Raw genomic sequence first — 26329 nt, forward strand, 5'->3', positions numbered from 1 at the left:
GGCATTCAAAATGTTGCGCAAGGAAAATACATCAGCGGTGATAGCTGCCATATCAACAAACCACTGACAAACGACTTCATACATTGGTGGAAACAGCCTTGACAGCCACAACGGCTTATTTTGCTGCTTTTAATTGTCTTGAACCCTGTGCAAGTGGTCTAGTTGAGCTGGCTTCTGGGGTCCTTACGGCAGAGGGCGAAGTTTAACACTTCCGGCTTCATGAAAAACATAGCCAGGGCTGCCCGGTACGGTAACCCGTTCCTTTTCTTTGAAGAAGTTCTCAAAGTTCTCCTGTTCATCGATAAACAGCATTTCTTCCCGGGTGAAGATCCTTGTTGATGGCTCATGTTCCCAGGTCTCGTCGCCTAGGAGCAAGCGGCCAAGCTCAATAGGCTCGTCAGTCCTCATCGCAGCGAATGGCACTTGAACATATTCCAGCTTCCACAGACCAAGGAAGTCAATCAAGTCCTCAATGGATCTTTGGCCGACGTTCTCCATCCACCATATCCGGGTCGTGAGCTTCAAAAAGACAGCGTAATGTGCCACGATGACCAGAGCTTTCCAATGCCTCTGGAATGCAAGTTGGACAAATTCTTTAGGAAGAAACGTGACCCAGGTTACGATCCGTAAAATCATCATTGGGCTAAGTCCATCTTTCAAATGATGGTACAGAGTACCAAGATAGCGTGCTGCTTCGCGGTAAATAGCATGATTATTGGGATCAGCGGGGTCAAAGGCCACAAGGGTTCGGATAACTTCAGGGGTGTTTTCGTCTCCGGCCTCGAGATTGAGTAGCGGTCTGTAAAAGAGCTTTAAAAGACCAGTTTCAATGAGACCGGCAACTGTAATGCGGTCCATCATAACACTGATCCCGCACCAGACTTTCATCCAATGGAGGATGTACAGCTTCAACCCCGAACGCCCGTCTCTGAATTGCTCTGATGATATGGCCGTCATAAGAAGCGAGGCAATCACCAGATGAGGGAAGGAATTCGGGTCGGCCACATCCATGTCCGCGACGAGTTGGGACGCTGAAGTATCAACATACTCGTGAGCCAGCAGCGCTATCAAAGCAGGGTCCCCGGCGATCCTCTTCCTTTTAATGTGCAGAGCTGTTAAGGCTAAAACAGAGTTCATCAGCGAGGCTGATTGGAAGCTGTATTGGACGGCAGTTTCTCTAAGAATATGGTCAGAGTAACGCCGCTCTATGGGATCGGCGTTAAATGATGTACTAGTGTGTGACTCGAAATGCTGCAGAAGGTGCGCCTGAATTTCGATACTCGAAGATTTAGGCATGTAGAAAGGGTGCAGCTGCATTTGAGGCCCGCGCATGATTTTCTCTTGTGCATGTAATAGCTTGTCCAATAATGTGTAGAGCGCATTCGTCCGCGCTTGGAATATGCCGTCGATTTGCTCTCGGTTGAAGCAATCCATCTGTAGTTGAATAGGCCCCGGAAATTTGGATATAATTTCCTCAAACTCTATTATATCGGCAAGTTGTCTCAACTTCTGCGGCTCTGTGAGTTTCTGGGATTGAGAGGGCTGGTAGAGTCGCCGAAGAATTGAGCGATCCGGCGCCAGTGGCCCTGATGGCTGTGGGTTTTGTTGGGGCTGTGTGAAAAGCCTTGCTCGAAATTGCGGCGAGGGTGAGTCTTGTACGAGCTCTTCAGAGTGCGTCTGTGGAAGGGCAAGCGAATAGGGAAGTTGATTGTACTGTGGCCGGCGGCTTTGTAGAAGCATAGCCTGCTGACGAGCTTGCTTTTGTTGAGCTTGTAACGGTATCGCCTGTTGATACTCGCAGTCGTCGCTCCTGTTCAGGCACGCGATGCAGCTGGGTCTGCCTTCATTGCACTTGACTTTGCGCTTTTTGCAGTTGAGGCAGCCGGTCCTTGTTTTTTTGTGTGGTCTCTTGCTGTGATACGGCTTTCCGGTGGCTGGGGAAGGGCCGTCCGGCGGCGTCGCTGACATTCTGTGATCGTTGGTAACTTAAACGATACAAGCGTGTAAAATGTCAAGTCTTGCAGGATTGGGGCCATGTAACTATGGTTTGTGGCGATTCCGCACTGGTGGCATGACGTTGGATAGCTTATAGTAGGGCCGAGTGCGGAGCTGGGCGCGTATGGTTTCGTATAAGAACAAGATGCGGCACTGCCAGAGACTGTATTGGAAATGCCTCCCTACCTTCCTGGTTAAGTGCAGCTCGATATGAGACCGGCGATTTATGGTGTGAGGTTGGATGGGTGCTGACGAAGAGCTGCGCCATCATGATGACAAGGCGGTCTTGGCTCATCGGACGTACTCACTAGCCTAGCTTGGGCAAGTCCGCTTGGGCGTATGTTTGTAGACAGCAGGACAGTGGGCCACTATCATTCTTTTTTTTGCTTCCTTCGGCAGCAAAATCCCCCTTCAAAGGGGAGTCTTATAGAAACAAAGTGCATAATACTGGCGGTACGTTAAGTTTGGGTTCCCCTGCCGTCGAGGTTGACGTGGTTGTGCGATCGTGTTGCAGGAGCTAATTGGTAAGTCATTCACCGCTGCCAGTTTAATAAGTGTACTTGTGCTAGAGGCGTTACGTTATAATTTACATTAGGTTGCTAGCGTGTCTAGCCACCGTTCGCTTATACATGGAAACGTCACATTTTTATACGCAGACTACCAATTATATACATACTACCTAGGTAGGTAGACATACGTGAGTAAGGCCTATTTTTAGATAGGGTACTAGATAGGTCTCTTTTTTAATAGATAATTTTCCCCTATTATAATACTTTTTTATTTATATAGTAGTAGCCTAGTGTTGTGATAGGGGAAAATTATATATTAAGCGGAAAACGTGTCTAGTGCCTGGTCAGAAAACAAGCCTCACGCGCGTAGGTACCTACCTAGCAACCACCAACAGACTCGCTAACGTAATCCACTTGGTGCGAATTTAATTTATCAGATCAACCAGACATGCATCTTTGACCGCTGTCGAAACCAGCTAGCCGAATGCCCTCGCCGCCCGAAAACGAACCAATTCAGTCGTTCCACTCACAGGCTCGCGAGTACTATTAATCAAGTCCCAACGCGACCTGCGCTGGTGGCGGCCGACCGCCCGGATGCACTTCCCATCCCTCAGGGCCATCCCAACTGCAGTGCTCGCAGCTGGGGCCCAGAGAGGCTGCAGGCCACGCCGTCAATTTCATGCATCAGCTCGCCGATGCAGCGGCCTCGGCAACAGCGGCAGACCATCAGAGGAATCCGCCACTGAACATAACGGCGAGGTCGAGGTGCAAGGCTGTGGAGAAGCCTCTGGTGGACGGTCGAGGGCGACAATAGCGAGCTCGCTCAGAAGTCGACAAGCTCGCCGCAAGCCAGCTTCTGCCCTGCCACCGGTCGAGCTCCCGAACGACTTTCTCGAATACAATGTCACGATATACGAAGAAGCAAGCCAACCCCGACTCCCACCCGCCTTGGCTGAAGACGCGAAGCGTGAAAAGGTGTCTCGCCTGTTTCTTTCTCCAAGCGCCGACGTTCACGCCTCAAACGAGGTCATTCAAAATTACTTCGAAACCGCCATCGAAAAGCTGCTTCTTCGAAACTGCGAACTAGCCGTCGACTTCACACAACGTCAAACAGAGGAGGACAAGGCCAGATGGGAGTCCCCAGAAATGATGGCCAAAGTCGTCAGAACATGGGATATGATACTTGACGCTTCGTGGCACCTCGCGGATGCTCTCTACCCCGCCCGCCAAGCGGAATATGTTTATAAGAAGACGCCATTTTGGTGGTGGCACATCCACAAAGACTTTGATCATCGGACCAATGCCTTTCGCGACCAGTTCGTCTCCCTTGGCGTATCGCTTGACCACAGCCTCACTGCTGGAGAGCATCTTGATGTGCCTTTATCCCATGCGCTCGCTGGTTTTCATGTAGATACTTTTGTGGCCTTGGAAAGTTCTATCGCGCGTGAGCTCAAGGCGAAGGCGCCCTCAAATTTCGACGCCAAGACCGGCAAGCGCCCTCTCAACATACTTTCACTCTCAGGCTATGGCGGCAAGGCTATTGCACAATCGATTGCTACACAGATTGCCCATGGCGGGTTCGATCTGATACATCTGGACGCACAGGATTTATCAGTTCTGGTGGGAGAATATCTTGGCCAGCACTGGGCGTATTCGCGTGGTGCAGTTTCCATGATGGGCTTCCGCGCGGCTGAGCTCAGTGGCAAACTTGTCCAGGACCCGGAGATTGCCATTCGGCAGGCATCAGAGGATGACGAAATGGATTCGGAGTCGGTTCTGAGCTCCCGCATCGCAGCTGCAGGAAATCTGGAAGAAGAACTACATAAACTCAAGCAAGGGGGCCTTGACTGCTTTGGAAAGTGGGATGCATTGAAAGTTGACAAGATCCTGGATCATATTCTTCAATCAGCTAGGATTAAAGAACCGTTAAGCAGTCGGCCAGTGCTTCTCCACCTGCACGACATCGTTGAACTGTCCATGACCCTGGAAGGGTCATTCATCTTGGCTCGTTTGCGTGCCCTTGCCGACACTGCGTGGCAAAACGGTACTCAAATCGCCATATTTGCAACCTCGTCGAGCGAGAATCCCTCGGATGAGTATCAAAATGCGGTCCGCGACCTGGCTTTTGGAGAGTTTGTTGTCAGTCGCCATCTGCAGCCCTATAAAGGCAATATAATCAAGTCTTCTAAGAAGATACAAGGCGAGCTACCTGCTGATTTGCAGACTACTGACTATTTCTTTGAGAATATTGAAAACATTCGACGAATGATGCAGGCTCTCCAGCCAAACAGCCAGGCCACCACAGAATCTGTCGAGCAGACGTTGCTCGAATATTTGCGTTCGGCCAATACACAGAAATCAACCTTTAAAAGAGGCATTCTGCCGATTCCCGAGGTATATCATCTGGCTCAGGCATTGAATTCGAATAGTGTCGACATTGAAGGTTCAGCACGCAGCGCATTTATGGAGCGATTCATCATGGGGCCCTTGCGACCGCAGGCGGGCCAAAGGCACCTGGATGAAGAGGTTCACGACCCCAATCCGTCGGCTGGCGAAACTATGGGCTCGAATGAAGACGTCAAGTCGGAAACAACTAGAGCCCCCGCAAAGCTGAATGAATACGAGAAACGCATACAGTCCGGTCTGATCAACAAAGAAAACTTACGAACCACCTTTGGAGATGTACACGTGCCTCCCGAGACTATCACAGCCCTGAAACTTCTCACCTCGTTGGCGCTGGTCCGGCCCGACGCCTTCTCATACGGTATCCTGGCAGCAGACAAGATACCTGGGTGCTTGCTCTACGGTCCGCCCGGAACTGGCAAAACCATGCTCGCCAAGGCGGTTGCCAAAGAGAGCGGCGCGAACATGCTGGAGATAAGCGGCGCCACAATCAACGACAAGTGGGTTGGTGAAAGCGAGAAGCTTATTCGCGCCGTTTTTACACTTGCTAAGAAATACTCGCCTTGTGTTGTCTTCATCGATGAAGCAGACTCGTTGCTGGCCAACCGCAGCATGTTTAGCAATCGACCTTCGCACCGTGAACACATCAACCAGTTCCTCAAGGAGTGGGATGGTATGGAGGAAACGAATGCCTTTATTATGGTAGCCACGAACCGGCCGTTCGACCTGGATGACGCCGTTCTTCGTCGGCTGCCCCGAAAACTGTTGGTCGATCTTCCTCTGCGAGATGATCGCGCTGCGATTCTAAAGTTGCTCCTCCGCGACGAGACGCTAGACGACACCGTTTCCATTGACGAATATGCCGAGAAAACGCCATACTACTCGGGTTCTGACCTGAAAAATGTCTGCGTCGCCGCCGCCATGGCTGCGGTGGAGGAGGAAAACGAAATGGCCTTGAAGCATACCGGGGAGGTACCGTTTGCCTACCCGGAAAAGCGTATCCTCCGCAAGACGCACTTTGAAAATGCCCTGAAGCAGATCCCGGCGAGCATCAGCGAGGACATGATGTCCCTCAAGATGATTCGCAAGTTTGACGAAGAGTACGGAAACCGTCGGCGGGCCAAGAAGAAGTCAATGGGCTTTGGCATCCTGGACGAGAAGCTCGTGACGGATGCGCATGAAGCGCGTATTCGCAAGTAAAGGAGCAAGGGGGAAAACAGCTGGTGTAATGAATGTGAAATGTACATACAATGCATCGAAAAAGGAAGGCGGCATCCGCCTTGCCCGTTGTATTTATAGATTGAGATGGACCGCGCGGTGATCAGCGGCCACGGCTTGTACAGTAGCATAGATGGCGGACGTGGTTTGGCTAGCACATGGCGATCTAATTGTATATGAAATGAAATAGAATATCGGGGTTTGTCTCCTAGAATACATGTAATAGAGTCTGGGTTAGAGTTGACGGCTCATCAATACCAAGTATCTCGCTGCTACCTCCTCCGGCTATGCGCCTCTTACGTCTCCGTCGATATCTGCACACCCTCCGCAGCCAGCGCTCGCGTATAGTCCGCCTGGGCCTTGTCGAGGGCGTCGAGCGTGGGCTGCATCATCTTGACGACGGCGTCACGACCGCCGCCGACCATGTCAGACTTCCACCGAATCTTCTTGCCCGTCTTCTCAAAGTGGTCACGAATCTCCTGCTTGGCATTGCGGATGGCCTCATCGCGTTCGTGGGCGGCCGCGTCGGCGACGACCTGGATGCGGTTGGTCGAGCGTTTGAGCGACTCGGCGAGGTACTGCACCTCGCCGGCGCGGTCCGGGTCGCCGGACAGGAACGCGTCCCAGAACTGGTGCAGAAACTCGACCGTCGTGGCGTGCGTCAGCGTGCAGCGCTCGACGATGGGGAGGGGCAGTCCCATGGGCGTTGATGCGTCGGAGACGTGGCCATATTTTTGCGAGCGCTGCTGCAGGATGCCGTCCAAGACGTCCTTTTCGGCGCCGATGATGGCACGCCGCGCGCTGCTCGGCTTCTTCCCGGGCCGCTCCTCCTCTTCGCTGTCGCTGCCGTCGTCAAAGTTGATAGCGGCCTGCAGGTCCATGCCAGCAACAGTATCGATAGGGATACCCTTGAAAACGCCTTGCATTTTCAGCAAGACGTTGGCAGTGTTTTGGTTCGCAAAGACCTTGGCATTGCTGGATGACGAGGAATCATGCTTTGCAAAAAACTTGTTTTGTTCCTTGACGTTGAGCATGATGCGATGCTCTACAGCATCACCATGTAAATCCCGCAGCCCCTGTTCTCTGTAGTACTGAGCCGTGTCGTCGTTTGGAGTATCAGAGGGCGCAACATTTGCCATGATTTTCTCACTGAGACTGTTTAGCGTCTGTACAATGGGAATATTCGCCCTAGGCCGCATTTCAACGTCCTTGGCGTTGCCGCTTTTGAACCCCCCTTGGTTTTCCTCGTTTGCCTCAATATCAATGATGTGAGGGACATGCTGCGACATGATTTTGCTCTGGACATGTTGCAAGTTCTCGTTGACGTCGTATTTATCAAAAATGGCGTCGTTTGTGTCGTTTTCGGTAACACGCTCACCTCGTAGCTTCTTTGATAGGCGACTGAGAAAAAATCTGGACCAAAAGTCGGCCTCAGACAGCTTTGGGACGTTTTCATTGTATATACGCTTAACGAGCGGATGTTGAGCAAAGATCATCTGGACCTGCTCAACACTGATATTCAATTTCATTTCACCATCCACTGTTCGCGGCTTGACGGTCGAGAGGACGTTATAAGGGCCTTTTTTCTGATTTGACTCGATGGCATACGCGCGTAGCAGATTTGTTCTGGTGGACCAGAATTGCGAGTTGAATGTGGCGACGGATATCGATTCCGGCTTGGTGGAAAGCGCATCCATGTACGTTTCATTGAGGCTCAGGTCCTTTTTCATCAGAGATCGCTGCAGCTCGATATCATTCTTTAGCTGCTGGTCGTCGTACCAGCGAGTCGAGGACTGCTGTGCGTTCACGGCACTTGAAAATGCCATGGTTGCTGAGGCACTGCCGCCAGCACCAGTGTTCCCTTGTGGTGTAGCTGATCCTGCTGGGCGTGGAACATTAGGGTCGCCGCTCCGTGCTTCCGAAAGCAGCCGAGAGAGAACATCTTTGAAGGAGGACGCCTCCGATTTAGCCTCATCAGTGTTGAAGTGAAAGAGATATGTTGTAGCATCACCGCCGCTGGAACTCAGCTCGAATATCTTGAGCATAACTTTAGGCGCTCCATCTGGCGTCTGCTGCAAGTCTGGGCGTCTCTATCAGCAATCGCGTACGTAGATCATTGAAATTTGGAGAGTTTACTGGTAATTCTGAGAACAGGCAATGACACGGTGGGAGGACCGCCAGTGTTCGGCGTCCATGTCACGGTTTGAAGATCGGCGGTGATGGTTAGTATGCCATCCTTCTTCTTGTACAGAGTGCGGCCAGCAGGAGTTGTCGCCATGGCAGCCTCCAGTAGGCACTGACTGTGTCCGGCCGTACCTGGCAGCGACTATGACTCAAACCGCTTCACGGCGACTAACTGCGCTCATCTGAGCTCATGCAGCCAGGCCGAGGTCTCGCGCGAGCCTGGAGAATTGCTCGCGAGCTCCGGAAGCGAATGGGGAATCGTTTGTGGCGATTGAGGATGGTGGTCGTGACAGTTCAGTCGCCGACTTTGAATTGTTGTGCAAGAAATTTGATAGCCTTGGCGTCGAGGCAAACGATGCACGTTGATGACGGATAGGTTTTGGGATATGTGGTTGGCCTTCGATGATTGCGAATCAGAGGTGCAGATTAGGTGGGACTTGGATGTGTGGTGGCGCGAAACCACCAAACACCAAACAAGGTGACGGAAGACGGAAGGCTGGAAAGCTGGAAAGCAGTTTGGCGAGGCTTTGTGCTCCGCCCTAACTATTACAGGAACATTCCGGGGTGAAACGGCACCCGTATGGTTTTAGCACCGTATGAAACACTGTGGGTATCAAGTACTAACATAGGTACCTACCTCCTACCTACCTAGGATGTAGGTACAAAATACTTACCGGGCACTGTGCAAGCCCACAGTGATAACGCGCACTGTCATCGGAAGGGTAGGGAGAGGTCGCAGCCAGTCGGCGACTGGTAATAGCTGAAATGCAGCCATTGGGCGAAGTCGGCTACTGGAGACGGAGATTATTGGCATTCTTTTATCAGAAAGAAAAGCTACTGGAAGCCAGGGCCTCCCGGCGCGTCCGAGACTCGTGTTGTGTTGAGCAGTGTTGCAAACCAGCCCGCCTGTAGTTACCTGTAGCCCCCAGCCCATGCCCAAAACCCCCTTTGAAGACCGCCCCCAGCAAAACATTGAAGCGCCACCGAAAAAGCCCCAGGACGCACCAAATGCACCACATGGGCAAGGTAAACTCCCCGTGCACTGTCATGCTTTTCGTGGAGCCCCCAATTCCACCCGCACCCATTGCCCATTGCAACGTCCAGCTTGGCCATTGCTAGAGGCGCTTTTTTTGCTTCATTCTTCATCCCTAACTACTACCCATCCCGTCTTCAAAGACTTACTCCGCCATTCTTTTTTCCTGATCCTACGATCGCGAGATTGGGATGCCTCTCGTCGGCCGTCTTTGATACTGGTCACTCCCTTGTCTATTCTTTTATCCCCCCTTCCGAAAACAAGTCTGCTGAAGCTTTGCGAGGCCAATTACCGCAGCCATGTTGAGAAATTCGCTCTCTAGAGCCAGCTCTCAACTGCTCCGCAGCGCCTGCATCTCACCCGCCGTCTCCTCCCTTTCGACTACTTGCGCTCGTCCGTCGTCATGGAAGGTCGCTGCCGCTCGCCGCTCGCTGGCCATGACTTCTCGTCGCACCTATGCTACAACAAAAGATGGCTCCCACTCCGCCCCCGACCCCAACGACAGCTTCCTTACCGGAAGCACTGCCAATTACATTGATGAGATGTATATGGAGTGGAAAAAAGATCCCAAGAGCGTCCACGTCTCCTGGCAAGTCTACTTCAAGAACATGGAGAGCGGCGACATGCCCATCTCCCAGGCCTTCCAGCCTCCTCCCAACCTTGTGCCTAACATGACTGGCGGCGTCCCTCGTCTCGGCGCCGGTCTCGCCATGGAGGACGGCTCTGATGTCACCAACCATTTGAAGGTTCAGCTCCTTGTCCGTGCCTACCAGGCTCGTGGTCATCACAAGGCCAACATCGACCCTCTTGGCATCAGAAACACCGCCGAAGGATTCGGTAACATCAAACCTAAGGAGTTGGCGCTCGATTTCTACGGCTTCACCGAGAAGGACCTGGATACCCAATATACCCTGGGCCCTGGTATTCTGCCCCGTTTCAAACGCGAGGGTCGCGAGAAGATGACTCTTCGTGAGATTGTCGCCGCTTGCGAAAAGATTTACTCTGGCTCCTACGGTGTCGAGTTCATCCACATCCCCGACCGCGAAAAATGCGACTGGCTCCGCGAGCGCCTCGAGGTTCCCCAGCCCTTCAAGTACTCCATTGACGAGAAGCGACGCATCCTCGACCGACTCATCTGGAGTTCCAGCTTCGAATCCTTCTCAATGACCAAATACCCCAACGACAAGCGTTTCGGTCTAGAGGGTTGCGAGACCCTTGTTCCTGGTATGAAGGCCCTCATTGACCGCAGTGTCGACTACGGTGTCAAGGATATTGTCATTGGTATGCCCCACAGAGGTCGTCTCAACGTTCTCTCCAATGTCGTCCGCAAACCCAACGAGTCCATCTTCAGCGAGTTTGCTGGCACCGACACCGCCGAGGAGGGCTCTGGTGACGTCAAGTACCATCTTGGTATGAACTTTGAGCGCCCTACTCCTTCCGGCAAGCGCGTTCAGCTTTCTCTCGTCGCCAACCCTTCGCACTTGGAAGCCGAGGACCCCGTTGTCCTTGGCAAGACCCGCGCCATCCAGCACTACAACAACGACGAGAAGGCCCATCGCACTGCCATGAGCGTTCTCCTGCACGGTGATGCTGCTTTCGCCGCTCAGGGTATTGTTTACGAGTGCCTGGGATTCCACTCTCTGCCTGCCTTCTCCACTGGTGGCACCATTCATCTGGTTGTCAACAACCAGATTGGTTTCACTACTGATCCCCGTTTCGCTCGTTCCACTGCTTACTGCACGGATATTGCCAAGGCCATTGATGCTCCTGTCTTCCACGTCAATGCTGATGATGTCGAGGCCGTCAACTTTGTCTGCCAGCTTGCTGCTGACTGGCGCGCCGAGTTCCAGCATGATGTTGTCATTGATCTGATCTGCTACCGCAAGCACGGCCACAACGAAACTGATCAGCCCTCGTTCACTCAACCCCTCATGTACAAGCGCATCAACACTCAGGTTCCGCAGATCGATGTTTACGTTGAGAAGCTGCTGAAGGAAGGCACCTTCACCAAGGAGGACATTGATGAGCACAAGCAGTGGGTCTGGGGCATGCTGGAGGAGAGCTTCGCCAAGTCCAAAGACTACACACCCACGTCCAAGGAATGGACCACCTCTGCTTGGAACGGTTTCAAGTCTCCCAAGGAGTTGGCCACTGAGATTCTCCCTCACAACCCCACCAACGTTGACAAGAAGACCCTCGAGCACATTGGCCAGATCATCGGCTCCGCTCCCGAAGGCTTCACTGTCCACCGCAACCTCAAGCGTATCATCAACAATCGTACCAAGTCTGTTGTCGAGGGCAAGAACATTGACTTTCCCACGGCTGAGGCGCTGGCATTCGGTTCTCTTGTCACCGACGGCTACCACGTCCGTGTTTCTGGCCAGGATGTTGAGCGTGGTACCTTTTCCCAGCGTCACGCCGTCTTCCACGACCAAGAAAACGAAGCTACATATACGCCTCTTCAGCACATTAGCAAGGACCAGGGCAAGTTTGTTATTTCCAACTCATCTCTGAGTGAGTTTGGTGCTCTTGGTTTCGAGTACGGTTACTCGCTGTCGTCCCCAAACGCGCTTGTCATGTGGGAAGCCCAATTTGGTGACTTTGCCAACAACGCCCAATGCATCATTGACCAGTTTATCGCCTCTGGTGAGGTGAAGTGGATGCAGCGTAGCGGTCTCGTCATGTCTCTGCCCCATGGTTACGACGGCCAGGGACCTGAGCACTCCTCCGCTCGTATCGAGCGTTACCTGCAGCTTTCCAACGAGGACCCCCGTGTCTTCCCCAACGAGGATAAGCTCGCTCGCCAGCACCAGGACTGCAACATGCAGATCGCATACATGACTACCCCTGCCAACTTGTTCCACGCCCTGCGTCGCCAGATGGAGCGCCAGTTCCGCAAACGTAAGTGAATACTCCTGATATGTTGACATATGCTAATTTTGATAGCCCTTATCATCTTCTTCTCCAAGTCTCTCCTCCGCCACCCCCTCGCTCGCTCTAGCCTTGAGGAATTTACGGCTGAGGATGCTGGCTTCCAGTGGATCATCCCTGACCCTGAGCACCAGACTGGCGCCATCAAGTCGCCTGAGGAGATTGACCGTGTCATTCTCTGCACTGGTCAGGTCTGGGCTGCTCTGCACAAGTACCGCGCTGACAACAAGATTGACAATGTTGCTTTCACCCGCATTGAACAGATGAACCCCTTCCCCTGGCAACAGTTGAAGGAGAACCTGGACATGTACCCCAACGCCAAGACCATCGTCTGGGCCCAGGAAGAGCCCCTCAATGCCGGCGCCTGGAGCTTCACTCAACCGCGTATCGAGACCCTGCTGAATGAGACCAAATACCATGACCGCAAACATGTCATGTACGCTGGCCGTAACCCCAGCGCGTCTGTTGCTACTGGTCTGAAGCACGTACACAGTAAGGAAGAGAAGGAGCTGCTCGAGAGGGCATTCACTGTCAAGCAGGACAAGCTCAAGGGCGAGTAATGAAATGCCCATTGGCGTTGCAAGAGGTGGAGTCACCCTGGAACACTGATAGATGAGATGGAAGTTGATGAAAATAGAAAGGAAAGGGAGCTTCCGCTGTTGAACTTTCAGGGGAGGGAGTCATCTCCTTTGTTTTGTGTACTACACTGTATCATAATTCTCCCTTGAGGATAAGAAAATCATTTGTTATTTTACCCAGTGCATGGTACAAGTACAAGCGGATCAAAATGGCTCTTAATAACATTGTTTCTTTACGACAAATGACCGGATTTATCCAGACGACTCTCGCCGATTCCTTCCGTATCTATATCCGCATACATCAGTTTATTCTAAAACGAGTCTATAACACCCCTCAGGCGATTGATATGTTCTTGTTTCACTCCTCGGTTAAGATTACAGCCCACGGTTGCACAATGCCATTGTCGCCTGTCGTGATGAGCATTTCCTCTTCGCCTCTCGCACTCGCTGCGCTGTCGTAGCGCTTGCACCACATGATGTGGTTGACTTCATAAGGCCCATGTGTATTTTCTTTTCTGCCAATAATTCTCCAGCGTGCAGATCCGGGAAGCGTCGCCGGGGATGGCTGCACAGCCAGCGGCTCCCCCTCTGCAGCGTCTGGCATGGGCTGGTCCGTGTCGGGTCCTGCCGTCGTCGTCCCGGCCGCTGTGACAGAGGCCTGTTCCTCGGCATCTTCCCTGTACAGCACAATCTTGCCATCGCTGCCCGTGCTGGCGACGACGCCCGTCTGAGCGCTCCACGCGGCAGCGTACACGTCACGGTGGTGCGCGGCGGGCAACACGGCCGTGCACACCCACTCCTCGCGCAGCGACCTGCGCATCGTGTTGGGGATGCCACCTAGCGCTGTGCGGCCGCTGTCTTGCTCGCCGTCGTCGCCGTCGTCATCCTCCCTAAGCGTCCAGACGCGGATGGTGGCGTCGGCGGAGTAGGACAGAAGGCGCGGGAAACGGTCGCCGGGGCGCGGGCGCGCCTCCCACTGGACGCCCCAGACGGTCTGGTCGTGGCCCTCGAGCACGGCGACGCAGGCCCACTCGCCATCATTGTCCTCGCGCCACACGCGCACTGTGTTATCGTAGCTGGCGCTGGCCAGCACGTCGGGACTGTACCGGCGGCGGGCGTTGCGGCCGGGCACGTCGGGGCACCACGCGACGGCCTTGACGTCGCCCTCGTGCTCGTTGAGTACCGCAATCGTCTCCCACTCGTCATCCTCCTCCGAGGCGCCAATGTCTTCCCAGATCCAGACAGACTTGTCGCGGGAGCAAGTGGCTAGGTGCGCGCCCGACGGCGAGAAGGAGCACGACTTGATCTCGGAGTCGTGGCCCTCGAGCACGAGTGTGAATTCCCATTCCTTGTCTCCCCCCTCGTTGGATTCTTGGTCGTCGTCATAGTTCTCGTGGCCGTTTCGGGCGTTGGAGGAGGTGACTTCGCGCTCGAGCGCTGCTTCGCCGTCGCCGTCGCCGGCTTGGTTGCCGTCCCAGCGCCAGACGCCGGCCGTAGCGTCAAAGCTGCCTGAGACGAGGCAGAGCTTGTGCGGGGGCAGATTAGGCTTCCAGGCCGCGGAGCGGACGGACCGCGTGTGCCCGCCGGTGAGGCTGCTGTGGGAGAAGAGGGTGGCGAGCGAGAAGACGGTCACGCCTTTGCCGTGGACGGTGGCGACGAGCGGGAGTGTTGGGTGCGCGGCCGTCTGCCAGGCGCGCTCGCAGAGGTCAGGCTTTAGCGGTGCGAGGGCGATGATCTGGGCCGTACCCGTTGTCGAGGATCCCGACGTCGGCTGCATCCCGGCCTCGGGACGAATTTGGCGTGGTGGTGCGGTGTATATTGTGCGCGCGGCCGAGGGCTATTCGGTTCGAGAGGGCGGTAGGGCTGTGCTTATGGATTAGATATATAATGTAATTGATGTAATGGAGGAGTGGGCGAGCGGTTAAGGAAAAGTAGGCAGGCCGTCAAATGACTTTTCGGCGCTCTGTGGGAAGCCAGGCTAGTTATGATTTTAGAGAAGGCTCCGTCTGCCCACAGTTGGCCCCGCGAAGTTTTGGCACAACACAACAGGGTCACCAGTAGCTAAAAGAGGCCAAGATCGCCGTTTTGAGAACATACCTGGTAGTATTAACTTATCAACCCCCCATTTTAGATTGGCACCATGACCTGTGAAGATTTGAACGACCCGGAGCAGCCAAATTCTCCATGGGAGATGGAAATGAATTGCTCTCTCGAGGGATAGGCAGAGGACGAAAAATAACACGAGGAAGCCTTTGAAGTTGATTTGACGAGTATTCGAATTCATTTAGGGAGTCCGAGGAGAACATTTGGCGGACAAGTATCAGGATTGCTCATCAAGTTTTTGGTGTGATCCTTCCTCCGAAGGTTCCTGTTCGTATTGATAGTGCTATTTACACAGAATAAGAAGAATAATTCGCCCAAAGACCACCCTTGTCTATATGCTAGTTTATTTGTGCCTTTGCTGCCACCCATTTACCAGCCTGTACAAAGTCACCACCTACAGGAGTCTTCTCCTCGCGTGCTCTCTCCAGTCCGCCTCTCTTGAAACCCCCAGGCATGACCAGCCAGCCGATAAGATCAAAAATGAGAAATGCTAGAACGATTGGCTGCAACACGGAAACGCCTTTGCTTTGCGCAATGGCACCAACAGCAAAAGGAATGATGGCTGCTCCGCCACCACCAAAGCCGCCTGCGAACCCAATCGCACTGACGTGGTATTCGGGTGGAAGCAGCTTGGTCGCTGTCACGATGGCTGCTGGGAAGAGAGGGCCGAGGAAGAAGCCGAGAAGGATGATGAAGACCATTGACACGGCAAAGTTGGGCACGAGCCAGTATAACAGCTGCAAGACAATGCTGAGGAGAATATACACAGTTATGGCGAGCTTTTCGCCAACGCGACCGGTAACGAAGCCCAAAATGACACGGCCTAGTGTCAAGCCCAGCCAGAACATTGTTACCGAAAGACCGGCCAAGAATGGCTCAGCGTGACGGACGTTTATAAGAAAGGTAGGGATCCAGCCTCCGAGACTGACTTCAATTCCAACGTAGCCGAGCAGGAAAATGGCCACGACCCAAGTCAGTGGCTGCTTGAGGACACGGCGCGTGGTAATGCGCTCCCTACTTTCGCCATCGTATGCTAGTCTTCTACGATAGGATGCTCCGTCGTGGGGCCAGAAAACCAGCATACCAGTCACAAACTCGCAGCAAACCAAACCTATCATGACGTAGTAAAAGGTGTACCACTGGAGGTGGGCCTTGGTCACCATGCCGGACGCGACGAGGGGACTAATGGTGGCACCGAGACCGTATGCACCGTGGACCAGACCGAGGAGCTCGTTGGCCTGGTGCATATTGCCGACCCAGGCGTTGTAGGCACTGTCCTCGATGCCATTGCCGTAGCCAGCTACGAGGAGGGCGACGGGCAACACAGGGAACGGAGGATGCAGTGCCATGGGCAGATAGCCGATAATGCGGCAGACGGGCCCAATCATCGCCACGCCACGCTGGCCGGATTTGTAGTGAATCCAGTTGTTGGAGAGGGCGGCAGCGACGTAGCCGACGAAAGGGACGATGAAGAGGGTCGAGACTTGGGTGTAGTTGACGTTGTAGTATAGTTCGATCTAGGTTGTGAGTGGGTGAGTGGGTTGTTAGAAATCTCGGTATCAGACAAAACCACATACATATGGAAGAAGGACCTATATATGTATATTAGTCTCCTGACAGGGAAGCGTTTCTTTAGTGATAAAAAGCTGCACTTACACCGATGCAGGCGTCGTTCATGCCCATGATAAACAGAGCAAAGTTAACCACCATGAAGCGAGCAGTATTATTTCGTGATCCGTTCCAGCGCTCGAGGCCGCCTAAAGAGTTGGTCTGATTTCCTCTATCTTCTCCCTCGACGGCAACTTGTGTGATTTTGCCAGCGTTTGCCTTTTCGACGTCTGCGACAGGCAAAGTACGACAAACAGGCTCAGTCTGGCTTTCGGCCGCCGAGTATCCCTTCTCGGTGCACGAGCTCATTCTGACTTGCCAACGGTTTCGCGGTGCAATTATTGTGGGAGTCAAATGTCAGAAAGTTCAAAAAGCAAGATGCAAGGCTGAAAGCTGACGAGCAGTGACTGGCAATCAGCACTGTCGAGCAGTAACTAACTGACTTGGCGGCAAGGGCCACAAAACAATCCCAACGGCGGTGTAAGGGATAGGTACGCTGCGATGTTGGTAACCAAATTTTTGAGCAAGGGCAGACATTTTAAACTTGGAAAAGAAAGACGATGAGAATCGACGTAGGCAAGAACCTACTTTTACATGCCCGGCTCTGACTGAGGAGGTAGGCTGGAGAGATGAACACCGAAGGATGGGGCACGAGCCCCCCCAAGCTTTACAAGAACTAATAGACGGAGTGGTTAGGCCGGCTCGGGAATATAATCACAGCCAGGGTCCCGGCTTAGAGATGAACAAGAATGAGGCTCTTAGCTCGGGTTTTTCTCTGTTGTAATCCCAGCATTGGCGCGCCCAGAAGCGGAAAGCCAAGAACGATGCTGGGCCGAGCATGACGAAATGCTAGGCTGCGACGATGCCTGGTTTCTCATTGGCAGAGGCTCTAGCACTGTACGGCAGAAAATAAGCGAGCAATTATAATCAGGATTCGATACAGGTTGTCGTCGGTCTCAAAGCGACGCGAGTGAGGCATTCGGGACGACGGGTCAAGATGAAAAGAAAGAAGCGCAGAAAAGTGCACAAGTCGCTGTGAAGCGGAATGACGTCCTTCGCGCACCAGCCTCCATCCCAGAATAGCCATGCCATATCCAGCTGTTAAAGGGACGCCTCATCATTGTAGCATCTCCTCCACCCGCAACCTGCTAGCTACGGTAACTAGAGGACCTCAAGTACTAATGTAGTTACATACACCTAAGTTGGCCAACCCCAGCCCCCCCCCCGCCTTTGACCTCACAAATCGCGCCGTTGCAGATAACCAGCCCACCCGCATCAAGTCAAGGTACGAAATATGCCTCAACTTATTATGTGGCTATCCGAGCGTCCCGCCACCACTGCTTGTGCCCACGAGCAGCGCCGCATGCTTCCCAGCAACTATGCCCAGCGCTAGGCGCAGCACTGTGCAACTTGACGGCTGACCCGACGTCACCACATGTATCCAGCCTCATTAAGGAGTCATATGCGCCATATCAAACCTGAACGCTTTTTTTGTACGCGGCCCAAGTTATGCTTCCATCCTTCAAAGCCTGCTGCATTCACGAAACTTCCATTTACTATTTCGCCTATTTCGCATTTGCAACCCTCGCACTGTATAGCCCCTCCCTTGAGTCACCACCCCGCCGTCGCAACTTGAACACTTGCGAGCAACAACCTCAACATGCCGCGCTCCAACTACGACGACGACAACGACTACCGCGGCGGGCATGGATCGCGACGTAATCGCTCTCCTGAGTACCACTCCGGCCTGGGTGGAGGTCCCGCCGCGGGCTTTGGCGAACCCGGCCGCCCGTTCCGCGACGACGAGCCCTTTGAGCGCGAGGAGATGACGCTCATGCCGCCCGCCCACAGCTACGGCCGCGCCAACTCGGTGCCGCCAGGCAATGCCCTCGCCTACCGCGACGGTTCCCAGTCACCCTACGAACGCTCCCGCGGGGGCCACAGCCGGCGCTCGCGCTCGCGCTCCAATTACGACGGCGACGACGACGACGACGGTGAGTCGCGCCGCGATCGTCGTCGCGGCTCCCCCAGCCCCGTGAGTCGCGCCCGGCACGCCGTTGAAGACAACTTTAGCAACTCGTCGGCGGGTATTGGTGCGGGTATCCTAGGTGCGGTCATTGGCGGCTTCGCGGCCAACAAGGCAACCGAAGCCGCATATAACCGCGCCGGAAAGGGCGGACACCAGCGCCGCCACAGCGACGATAATGCGGTGCCCAAGGCGGTTTCGACCCTGCTGGGTGCCGTGGCGGGTGGTTTGGGTGCGAATGCGTTTGCGCACCATGTGGAAGGGGAGCGCGAGAAGAGACGCGAGCGCGAGCGCCCGCACAGAAGTCGGTACGTCTCATGGGAAGGCGAAGCTGCACAGAGATCGAACATAACTGACTAAGCATATAGGGATGGTGATAGTGACTATGGAAACCGACACTCTCGTTCCCGACATGATGACGACTATGATGATTATGACGACCGCCGACGTGACGACAACAGAAGGTATAGAGATTGATCAACGACCTGAACGACCTCAATATGAGAATTATGATATTTGACGGGAAAATGATTGCTATTTTGCGAATGATATGGACTGATAGAAAGTGAAGCACCATGAGGCCGTACTCGCGCCCTGCGAATATGCTGGTGGGAGCTGTTCTCATAGTTTCCAGTTTTGTTTTTAATACAAGATTTTTACACGACAGTTTTGTGTCTTGCTTCCGCGCCCCCAATTACCTGCAGATGGCATCAAGGTACCAAGCTACTTGAAAGCATTTCACACCCTCTTCACTGATAAATGGCACGCGACGGCAACCCCGTGGTGCGCTTCTGCTCCTTTTGTCGCTGCTGCAACACATTTTGTTCCCGCTCGACAATTACCTTGAAAAAGTGTAGAATCTCTGACAGAGCTCTGATTGCGTCGTTTGCGGCCCCAATCATGTCAAAGAGGGACTGGCTGTCTGCAAGCTGCTTCGCGATGACCGAGTCGGGCTGGCAAAAGGTACGGACGCGCATCGCTCGTGCGTTGACCTTCATGGTGTGCAGAAGGCTGCTGATCTCAACGGGGTTGCACTGGCGGCGACCGCAGAAGGTAAACTCGTTGACGTGCAGCGCGACTAGGTCGACTTGCGTCTCGAGGTCGAAGCGGAACCCGACCACACGTGGCCGGCCCTGCTGGTACCAGGCGTCGGCGATCTTTTGGAAGTTTATGGGCACGAGGCGGCCCTTTTCGAGCTCTTGAGAAATGTAGCTGTTCAAGGCGGAAGTGAGATGGTACTCTAGCTCGCAATAGAGCAGGCTCTGCTCTCTTGCATCAAGCGATATCATGAGCCGTGCCCCGGACGCTTTTGCATGCGGGAGTCGACGATGTGGATGGTGAAGTTCAGTCTAAGACATTAGCCTCGCGTCAAAGCTACGACAGATCGTAACGTACCATGTCCTTGGCGATTTTCCTGAGGCTGTCGAAAATACCGGTCCTCTTTTGGGGCATCTTGTTCTCCCCATTCTGCCCAAGATCCTGTCCCGTTTTCTCAAGCCATCCGTTGTTTCCAATTAGCGTCTTGCCGCCTTGTTTGACGGTCGGGAAGTCTTGCCCGCGGAAATACAGCGGTAGAGGCGAGAATAAGGGACTTTCGGATACCATATCGGGCGGATAATAAGCCTGTCGCTCTGATTCGGGATTTAGAGAGGTCTTGGCGGGGCTTCTCTGTCTTCTGATGCCCTCGGCCAGACTCTTGGACCTTCGTGGATGATGAATCTCGCTTCCTGGGGACCGGATTGGCTCGGGAGAGAGAGGAGATACACCAGACCTGTAAATCTGTGTCCAGTCATTGTAGACGTCTATCATGCCGTCCTCGCCGTGTTCGCGCTGCTGGCTCCTCCTGTTGCTTGGAATGTTCAATGGCCTTGGAGGCTGCAACTCCAAGCCGCGAGAAGATGAAGGTGGTCTCTTCTGGGCATCGTTTTTAGTCGCAATATTTGCGCTTAGTGGCGACACGGCTGTTTCAACATGCTCCATCTGCGGTCTCTGTGGCTTGCTGGTGCTTCGGTGCTGGGTAAACACGTCAATCTGAGCTGGCATTGCTTTTTGTCGCCTTTTCGCTAGGGACTCATCCTTTGAACGAGGCATGAGCTCTGAAATCGTCGGAGAGACGATGTTCATTGTTTCGTGGGGCTTGAGCTGCTCGGGGGGCTCAAATCCAGGCTCAGCTCTCCTGGGTTGGTTTTGAGCTGAAGGCTCATTGGATTTGTCAATCAGGTGTGTTTTTGCCGGGCTCATATGGCTTGCGTTGAGCTTGGACGCGAATCTGTCGACGATTAGACTAGAACTCGAAAGGGCCGTATAATCTCACGCGTCGGTTATCTTGTCCATCTGTGTCTCCGTCAGGTTCATTCGTATGTGTAGGGGCTGGTTTGTGGTGCGTTTTCTCGGTGAAAGAGACTTTGACCTAGTAGAAGGCGAGTTACGCAGCGAAGACGATCGTATGGAATGCACGACAGGGGATTTTGGGTCCGAGTTCCGTTTGGCGGATTTGGTGTCTGTTAATAGTGACGACATTTAAGAACAGAGAAAGGTGCGCTGACGTGTCTCTTGTTGGTATTTTTCCGTCTTTTATCTGGCGATGTCAAATATAGTAAGTTGTGCGCCAATAAAGTCGAAAAACACTTGTCACGAAGCGAAAGGCAGGCAAAGCAGCTGAGCAAACGGCGGGCCTGTCCGCTTGCCAGCTGGCAGAAGGGCATCAAACGGAATTGTGTACATATTAAGCATCTCACAGTACGGTTTGGACTTTGACCTACGGTTTGTTCACTCAAAATCACTATTTCGCTGGACTTAAGCATCAATCTGGGCCTGTTACTCCAGGCAACCCCTGGATGACAGATTGCCAGCGATATTATGGCGTTGAACTGGTCTGGCCATCGCTACACCTGCTGCACCTGACTAATCCGAGTTATGTAACTATATTTCTGCCCATCAGCTTGGCTAAGGAAGCGGAAGCCCATCCTTTTGCGCCGATGCAAACCATGATCGAGACTGGTATTGAGATATACCATTGAACCAGGCCAGAATTACGTAACATTTGGTAGACGATGCCGCGTGTTGCATTCAACGATCCAGGCTGGGAGGTTGTAAGAAGGATTCTTCAGTTACCGACTTATTTCCCGGAAGTTCCTTTCTAGTGTGTGGATCGTCAAACTCTCGGCATCTCTACCATCTCTACAAGAACACCGCGGGCCAATGCCCTCTATTTGACCTCGACTTTTGAATCATTTATCACCGCCTTTGAGGTCCGAGATCTTGGGGAATATCACCAGAGCCATGCCGGGCTTTGGGGGATGGAACGTCTTCGTCCAGCCATTTTACTTTGTATGAGGTCCCGTTGACGCAGCGTGCAGCAGGGCTAACCCAACACTTCCGATATTTCAGGCCTACTTACATAGAAGGCGTCGGCGATTGACACGACCTATTTGTCTGTGTTCCGAGAAGTCCGCGGAAACGGCGATAAACCCAGCAAAGGAACGATAAGGCAACGCCGAGTAAAGGAAATCTACACTGGTCATGGTGAAGTGAGAATCACGGCTGGTCGGTAGATGGCATCGGCTGTGTAGAGATCCATAAGAGAGCCGCTAGTTCGATATCGATGGACAGCATGCATTAATGCTGGCGAATGTCGTACATGTCAGTGTCCAAAAATACGGAGTAGGGAAGGTGCGACCGAAAGTCCGGCTAAGAGCACAAAACATCGGGATTCGCGCGTCTGCCGCCTCACTTATCGGATATTTACCGAGAATAGGCACAACAGCGCCGGAATGTGACGTAGAGCGGAAACAAATGCCGGCATTCTCAAAGTGAAAGAGGGGCGCAAAGCTAAAACTCTAACTAGCACATACAAGTACAGAATTAAATTGCGTCTTATAAATTAACTTACGGGGGATCAACGGGAAACGGATCGGTTAGATGCAGTGCAGTGCGTCATGCGCGAGAGAAGGCGTCGGACTGCGTACCTAGGTACCTTTACTTACTTCCCGTGCAAAACAACCGACTTTGATTCCCGCCACTACTTGCCCGTGCTTTTGATGCAGTAATTTGTATGATTAGCTCTACGTGTTGCGGCAGATAGTCGGTACATTTTTGAGCTTGGGGCTAGCCCGACGCCGCCCCCCGCAGGAGTACCTAATGCCAAGTCATGGGCCAGAGATTCAAGCCGTTCTCGAAGATGAGGTGCGACAGAGGGAAGAATTTGCGCAGCAGAAACTCGCTGCCACAGCATGGTACAGCTGAGTTCATGTCCAATCGATCACTTGTGAGGCAAAAACGACTGAGCTTTTCGTATTTATGCAACTGTATTTGGCAATGGAACAGTGTCTCGAAAACGATTTTTCACCACCAGTTGGTTATGGGTGTCATAAACTGGGGTCTCCAGCTTCACTTCCCGAATCTGCTGCCGGGCTTTTAGCTCGTCGCTCACGACCCACCTGTGGCCTCGCTCCAACTGGTTCAGGGCGCGCCAGCCATCGACTCCCACATGTCGCCTCGCATTTCCGGCACGCCCATCGCCCAATAGGCTGGCTCTCTTGTGAATACGATGTGACTTGCGACTTGCACCCCCTCCTACTGGCTTCCGCGCCAACCGTTTCCCGCGAAAATGGTTAAATATAGAGTCAACGCCAGCCTGGGCTCAAGCTGCGGTACTGCTCTCTGCATCCCTATCTGGCTGTTGGTTCCAAGTCAATTTTATTCAATCTCCCAATTAAAGTTGCTTCTTGATTACTTCTGCTGTACCCATCAACGCTGTGTGCCTTGACCATATCACCCATGGCGTTGCAACAACACAATTCACACTATGTCATTGGTACACACTACCTTACACTGCCAAACATTCTTGCCACTAACAATACTTTTCTCAGTCATTATCGGAGCTGGCCCTGTCGGCCTAATGCTTTCAACTTGCCTAGCTCGCTGGGGCTATAAAATAAAGCACATCGATAACCGGCCGGAGCCGACGCCCACGGGGCGCGCAGATGGCATCCAGCCCCGGTCTCTCGATTTGCTCCGGAATATGGGCCTCAAGTCTGCCATCATGGCGCACAAACCTGCGCGTGTATTTGAGGTTGCATTCTGGGACCCCTCAGATTCGACGCCTGGCATTCAGAGGACAGGTACCTGGGCGTCGTGTCCAGACTTCGTCGACGCGCGCTACCCATTCACTACTCTGCTACACCAGGGCCACATCGAACGAGTCTTTCTTTCGGACCTTGAAAAAAATGGCGTCGAGGTTCAACGCCCGTGGACCATCACCGGCTTTCAGTCGGACGAGTCCCAAAATCCAGAGTACCCTGTCACCGTGCAACTTGAACACGTCGACGGCAATGCAAAGGAGCAAATACATGCCAAGTATCTCTTCGGTGGCGAAGGGGCCAGATCATTTGTCCGACAGCAGTTGAATATTGACATCCGCCACAAAGATCCTATTTCTCACGTCTGGGGTGTCATGGATGGGGTTGTGCATACCGACTTTCCAGACATCAAGGTAGGCTACCCTTTAGCTCAATGGCATTAGAGCTATATTGACCAAATCACAGATGAAATGTACCATTCACAGCCATCATGGATCCATCATGGTTATTCCTCGCGAAAATAACATGGTCCGTCTTTACATCCAAATTGCGTCGTCGACGGATCCAGATTGGAACCCCCGCACAACAGCCACCGCAGAGCAGGTCCAGGAATCCGCCAAAAAGATTTTCCAGCCATATTCCATCACATGGGAACGCCTTGAGTGGTATTCTGTGTACCCCATCGGACAGGGTCTCTCCGATCGCTATTCGCTAGACCAGCGTGTCTTCCTTGGTGGCGACGCCTGTCATACGCATAGCGTAAGTGTCCCTCGTGCTCATTCAAACAAGCATGCTGACGTGTATGTAGCCCAAGGCTGGCCAAGGTATGAACACGGCTTTCTTGGACGCACAGAATTTGGCATGGAAGATACATGCCGTAGAGGCTGGCTTCGCTAGTCGTGACATTCTGAAGACATACGAGGCGGAACGTCGTAGCGTTGCTGAAGCTCTGTTGGACTTTGACAACCGCTACGCAAAGCTCTTTTCGCAACGACCTCCCGAGCAAGGCGATGTCGACGCGGCTTCAAAATCTCACCCAGTGGACGAAATGACTGATAACGAATTCATCAAGACGTTTAAAGAGTCTTGCGAATTTACGAGCGGATATGGCGTCTCCTACGGACCCAACGAGCTCAACTGGTCGTCCAAGCATAATGCTCAGTCTTCCTTGATCAACCCTGCCGGAACCACACTCACCACCGGTCGAATCTTCAAGAACTCTGATGTAACAAGGGTTTCCGACGCGAATGTTGTTCATCTTGAGCAGGAAGTGCCGTGGAATGGAGCTTTCAGACTGTTTCTTTTTGCCGGCAACCCCAGCAAAACTGCTACTGCCGTCACTGACTTCGCCCACCATCTTCAGGATCAGCGCTCATTCTACGCCAAGTACCTGCGAGACGACATTGACGAAGTGTCGCATCATGAGAATCATAACCCTCATAGCCTTTTCTTCACAATTTGCACGATCATTGCCGCAAAACGCCACCAGATAGAAATTAACAGGCAGCTTCCTCCCCTGCTGGCGCGATACCGCAATCATGTCTACGCGGATGATCGCTGGGATCGCCATTTCCCTAACGCTACTGCCACTGCACATGCTCGTATGGGACTCGATTCTGAGGAGGGAGGCGTTGTCGTTGTCCGACCCGATGGCTACGTCGCTATCGTCATCCGCCTAGTCGAAGGCAGCGGCACCGTCGAAGCTCTGAACGAATACTTTTCCGCCTTTTGCACGAAGAAAATGGGCGGTCTTGCATCACATTTGTAAATACAACACTATTGCGGCATGATGAAGCGCGGTTTCTCACGATTTCTAGTGCGGACGGTAAAACAGCATCGCGATGCATCGACGCCGGCGACTGGAGGCACGTTGATAACCCGGGGATCTCAACTTAGGTTGTTTGTCTTTCGATGGCGGGTTTCAGGGGACTGGATAGTACATATGAGATGACCAAAGAGTCTATTGTGAAATCTAACTACATAGCATCTTTACAGGTGACTAAATATTTGAATGAGTATTATTGTCTGGAACCTTGCTAAGTCCACGGGTCCTATCTCGCATTACGCTTCTAAGTCAAATATAATGAAATATTAGCAATATTTTTCAAATTAAAGATTATAAGGACACTTGTCTTCCTATATTGAAACTACTTACATCGTTAATTTTTGTCAGCTACCGACCGTGCTAGACAGGTACAAAGCTTTCACGAGAAAAGTACCTAGGCGCCTAGGTACCTACCTACCTCGGTAGCAGATTTGGTCATCAGGCGCGGGGTGGCCAGTAACTACCTAGTTAGTGATACGACTAGCAACCCATGTAACAGGAATGAGCACCTATATAATTCAAACTTATAAATCTAATTTATCCTTTTTTCTCCCTCAACTCAAAGGACGCCGCTGTTGGTCGGCGCACGCCTTGGGTTGAAAGTCACTGCCTAGGTAGGTACCTAGGTCTCTCGTGCTCCCTTTCTGCCGAAATTTATCCGGCGCATTCCCTCCACTAGGTACCTAGCTACCTGGTCAGCATCAACACCTTCACTTCACATCGCCACCAAGTCGCTTTCCGTTTTCCGGCTTGAGGGCTAGAATGATGCAAAGATAAAGCTAGCAAGGTGATATTTTGCAGAGATTTTCTCTAGAAAGCTTATTTTGACGATAGA

The 26329-nt window shown here is 52.9% G+C and overlaps 9 protein-coding genes across 9 annotated transcripts; 3 read left to right on the forward strand and 6 right to left on the reverse strand.

Moving 5' to 3' along the window:
* Positions 1 to 183: 183 nt before the first annotated feature.
* On the reverse strand, positions 184 to 1968 carry CCM_07427 (Fungal transcriptional regulatory protein; the record flags this gene model as incomplete). The annotated part of the gene is made up of 1 exon (XM_006672568.1): positions 184 to 1968. One exon carries the CDS (start codon positions 1966 to 1968, stop codon positions 184 to 186), a length of 1785 nt encoding a protein of 594 aa, XP_006672631.1.
* Positions 1969 to 3098: 1130 nt separating this feature from the next.
* On the forward strand, positions 3099 to 6107 carry CCM_07428 (mitochondrial AAA ATPase, putative; the record flags this gene model as incomplete). Its single annotated transcript, XM_006672569.1, has 1 exon — positions 3099 to 6107. One exon carries the CDS (start codon positions 3099 to 3101, stop codon positions 6105 to 6107), a length of 3009 nt encoding a protein of 1002 aa, XP_006672632.1.
* Positions 6108 to 6421: 314 nt separating this feature from the next.
* On the reverse strand, positions 6422 to 8403 carry CCM_07429 (RNA polymerase II transcription factor; the record flags this gene model as incomplete). The annotated part of the gene is made up of 2 exons (XM_006672570.1): positions 6422 to 8205; positions 8262 to 8403. 2 exons carry the CDS (start codon positions 8401 to 8403, stop codon positions 6422 to 6424), a joined length of 1926 nt encoding a protein of 641 aa, XP_006672633.1.
* A 1238-nt stretch (positions 8404 to 9641) lies between these two features.
* CCM_07430 (2-oxoglutarate dehydrogenase E1 component) lies at positions 9642 to 12833 on the forward strand (the record flags this gene model as incomplete). Its single annotated transcript, XM_006672571.1, has 2 exons — positions 9642 to 12243; positions 12289 to 12833. The coding sequence occupies 2 exons, from the start codon at positions 9642 to 9644 to the stop codon at positions 12831 to 12833; spliced, it is 3147 nt and encodes a 1048-aa protein (XP_006672634.1).
* Positions 12834 to 13209: 376 nt separating this feature from the next.
* Positions 13210 to 14628, reverse strand: CCM_07431 (WD40/YVTN repeat-like-containing domain; the record flags this gene model as incomplete). Its single annotated transcript, XM_006672572.1, has 1 exon — positions 13210 to 14628. The coding sequence occupies one exon, from the start codon at positions 14626 to 14628 to the stop codon at positions 13210 to 13212; it is 1419 nt and encodes a 472-aa protein (XP_006672635.1).
* Positions 14629 to 15292: 664 nt separating this feature from the next.
* Positions 15293 to 16871, reverse strand: CCM_07432 (MFS transporter, putative; the record flags this gene model as incomplete). The annotated part of the gene is made up of 3 exons (XM_006672573.1): positions 15293 to 16471; positions 16532 to 16546; positions 16611 to 16871. The coding sequence occupies 3 exons, from the start codon at positions 16869 to 16871 to the stop codon at positions 15293 to 15295; spliced, it is 1455 nt and encodes a 484-aa protein (XP_006672636.1).
* A 2466-nt stretch (positions 16872 to 19337) lies between these two features.
* On the reverse strand, positions 19338 to 21108 carry CCM_07433 (uncharacterized protein; the record flags this gene model as incomplete). The annotated part of the gene is made up of 3 exons (XM_006672574.1): positions 19338 to 19850; positions 19984 to 20857; positions 20903 to 21108. 3 exons carry the CDS (start codon positions 21106 to 21108, stop codon positions 19338 to 19340), a joined length of 1593 nt encoding a protein of 530 aa, XP_006672637.1.
* Positions 21109 to 21818: 710 nt separating this feature from the next.
* On the reverse strand, positions 21819 to 22822 carry CCM_07434 (uncharacterized protein; the record flags this gene model as incomplete). The annotated part of the gene is made up of 4 exons (XM_006672575.1): positions 21819 to 21896; positions 21989 to 22015; positions 22575 to 22612; positions 22726 to 22822. 4 exons carry the CDS (start codon positions 22820 to 22822, stop codon positions 21819 to 21821), a joined length of 240 nt encoding a protein of 79 aa, XP_006672638.1.
* Positions 22823 to 23367: 545 nt separating this feature from the next.
* CCM_07435 (phenol 2-monooxygenase) lies at positions 23368 to 25437 on the forward strand (the record flags this gene model as incomplete). The annotated part of the gene is made up of 4 exons (XM_006672576.1): positions 23368 to 23404; positions 23460 to 24082; positions 24135 to 24428; positions 24478 to 25437. 4 exons carry the CDS (start codon positions 23368 to 23370, stop codon positions 25435 to 25437), a joined length of 1914 nt encoding a protein of 637 aa, XP_006672639.1.
* Between the last annotated feature and the right edge of the window lie 892 nt (positions 25438 to 26329).

Source organism: Cordyceps militaris, assembly GCF_000225605.1.
Source record: "Cordyceps militaris CM01 unplaced genomic scaffold CCM_S00006, whole genome shotgun sequence".
NCBI classification, from domain to species: Eukaryota; Fungi; Ascomycota; class Sordariomycetes; order Hypocreales; family Cordycipitaceae; genus Cordyceps; species Cordyceps militaris.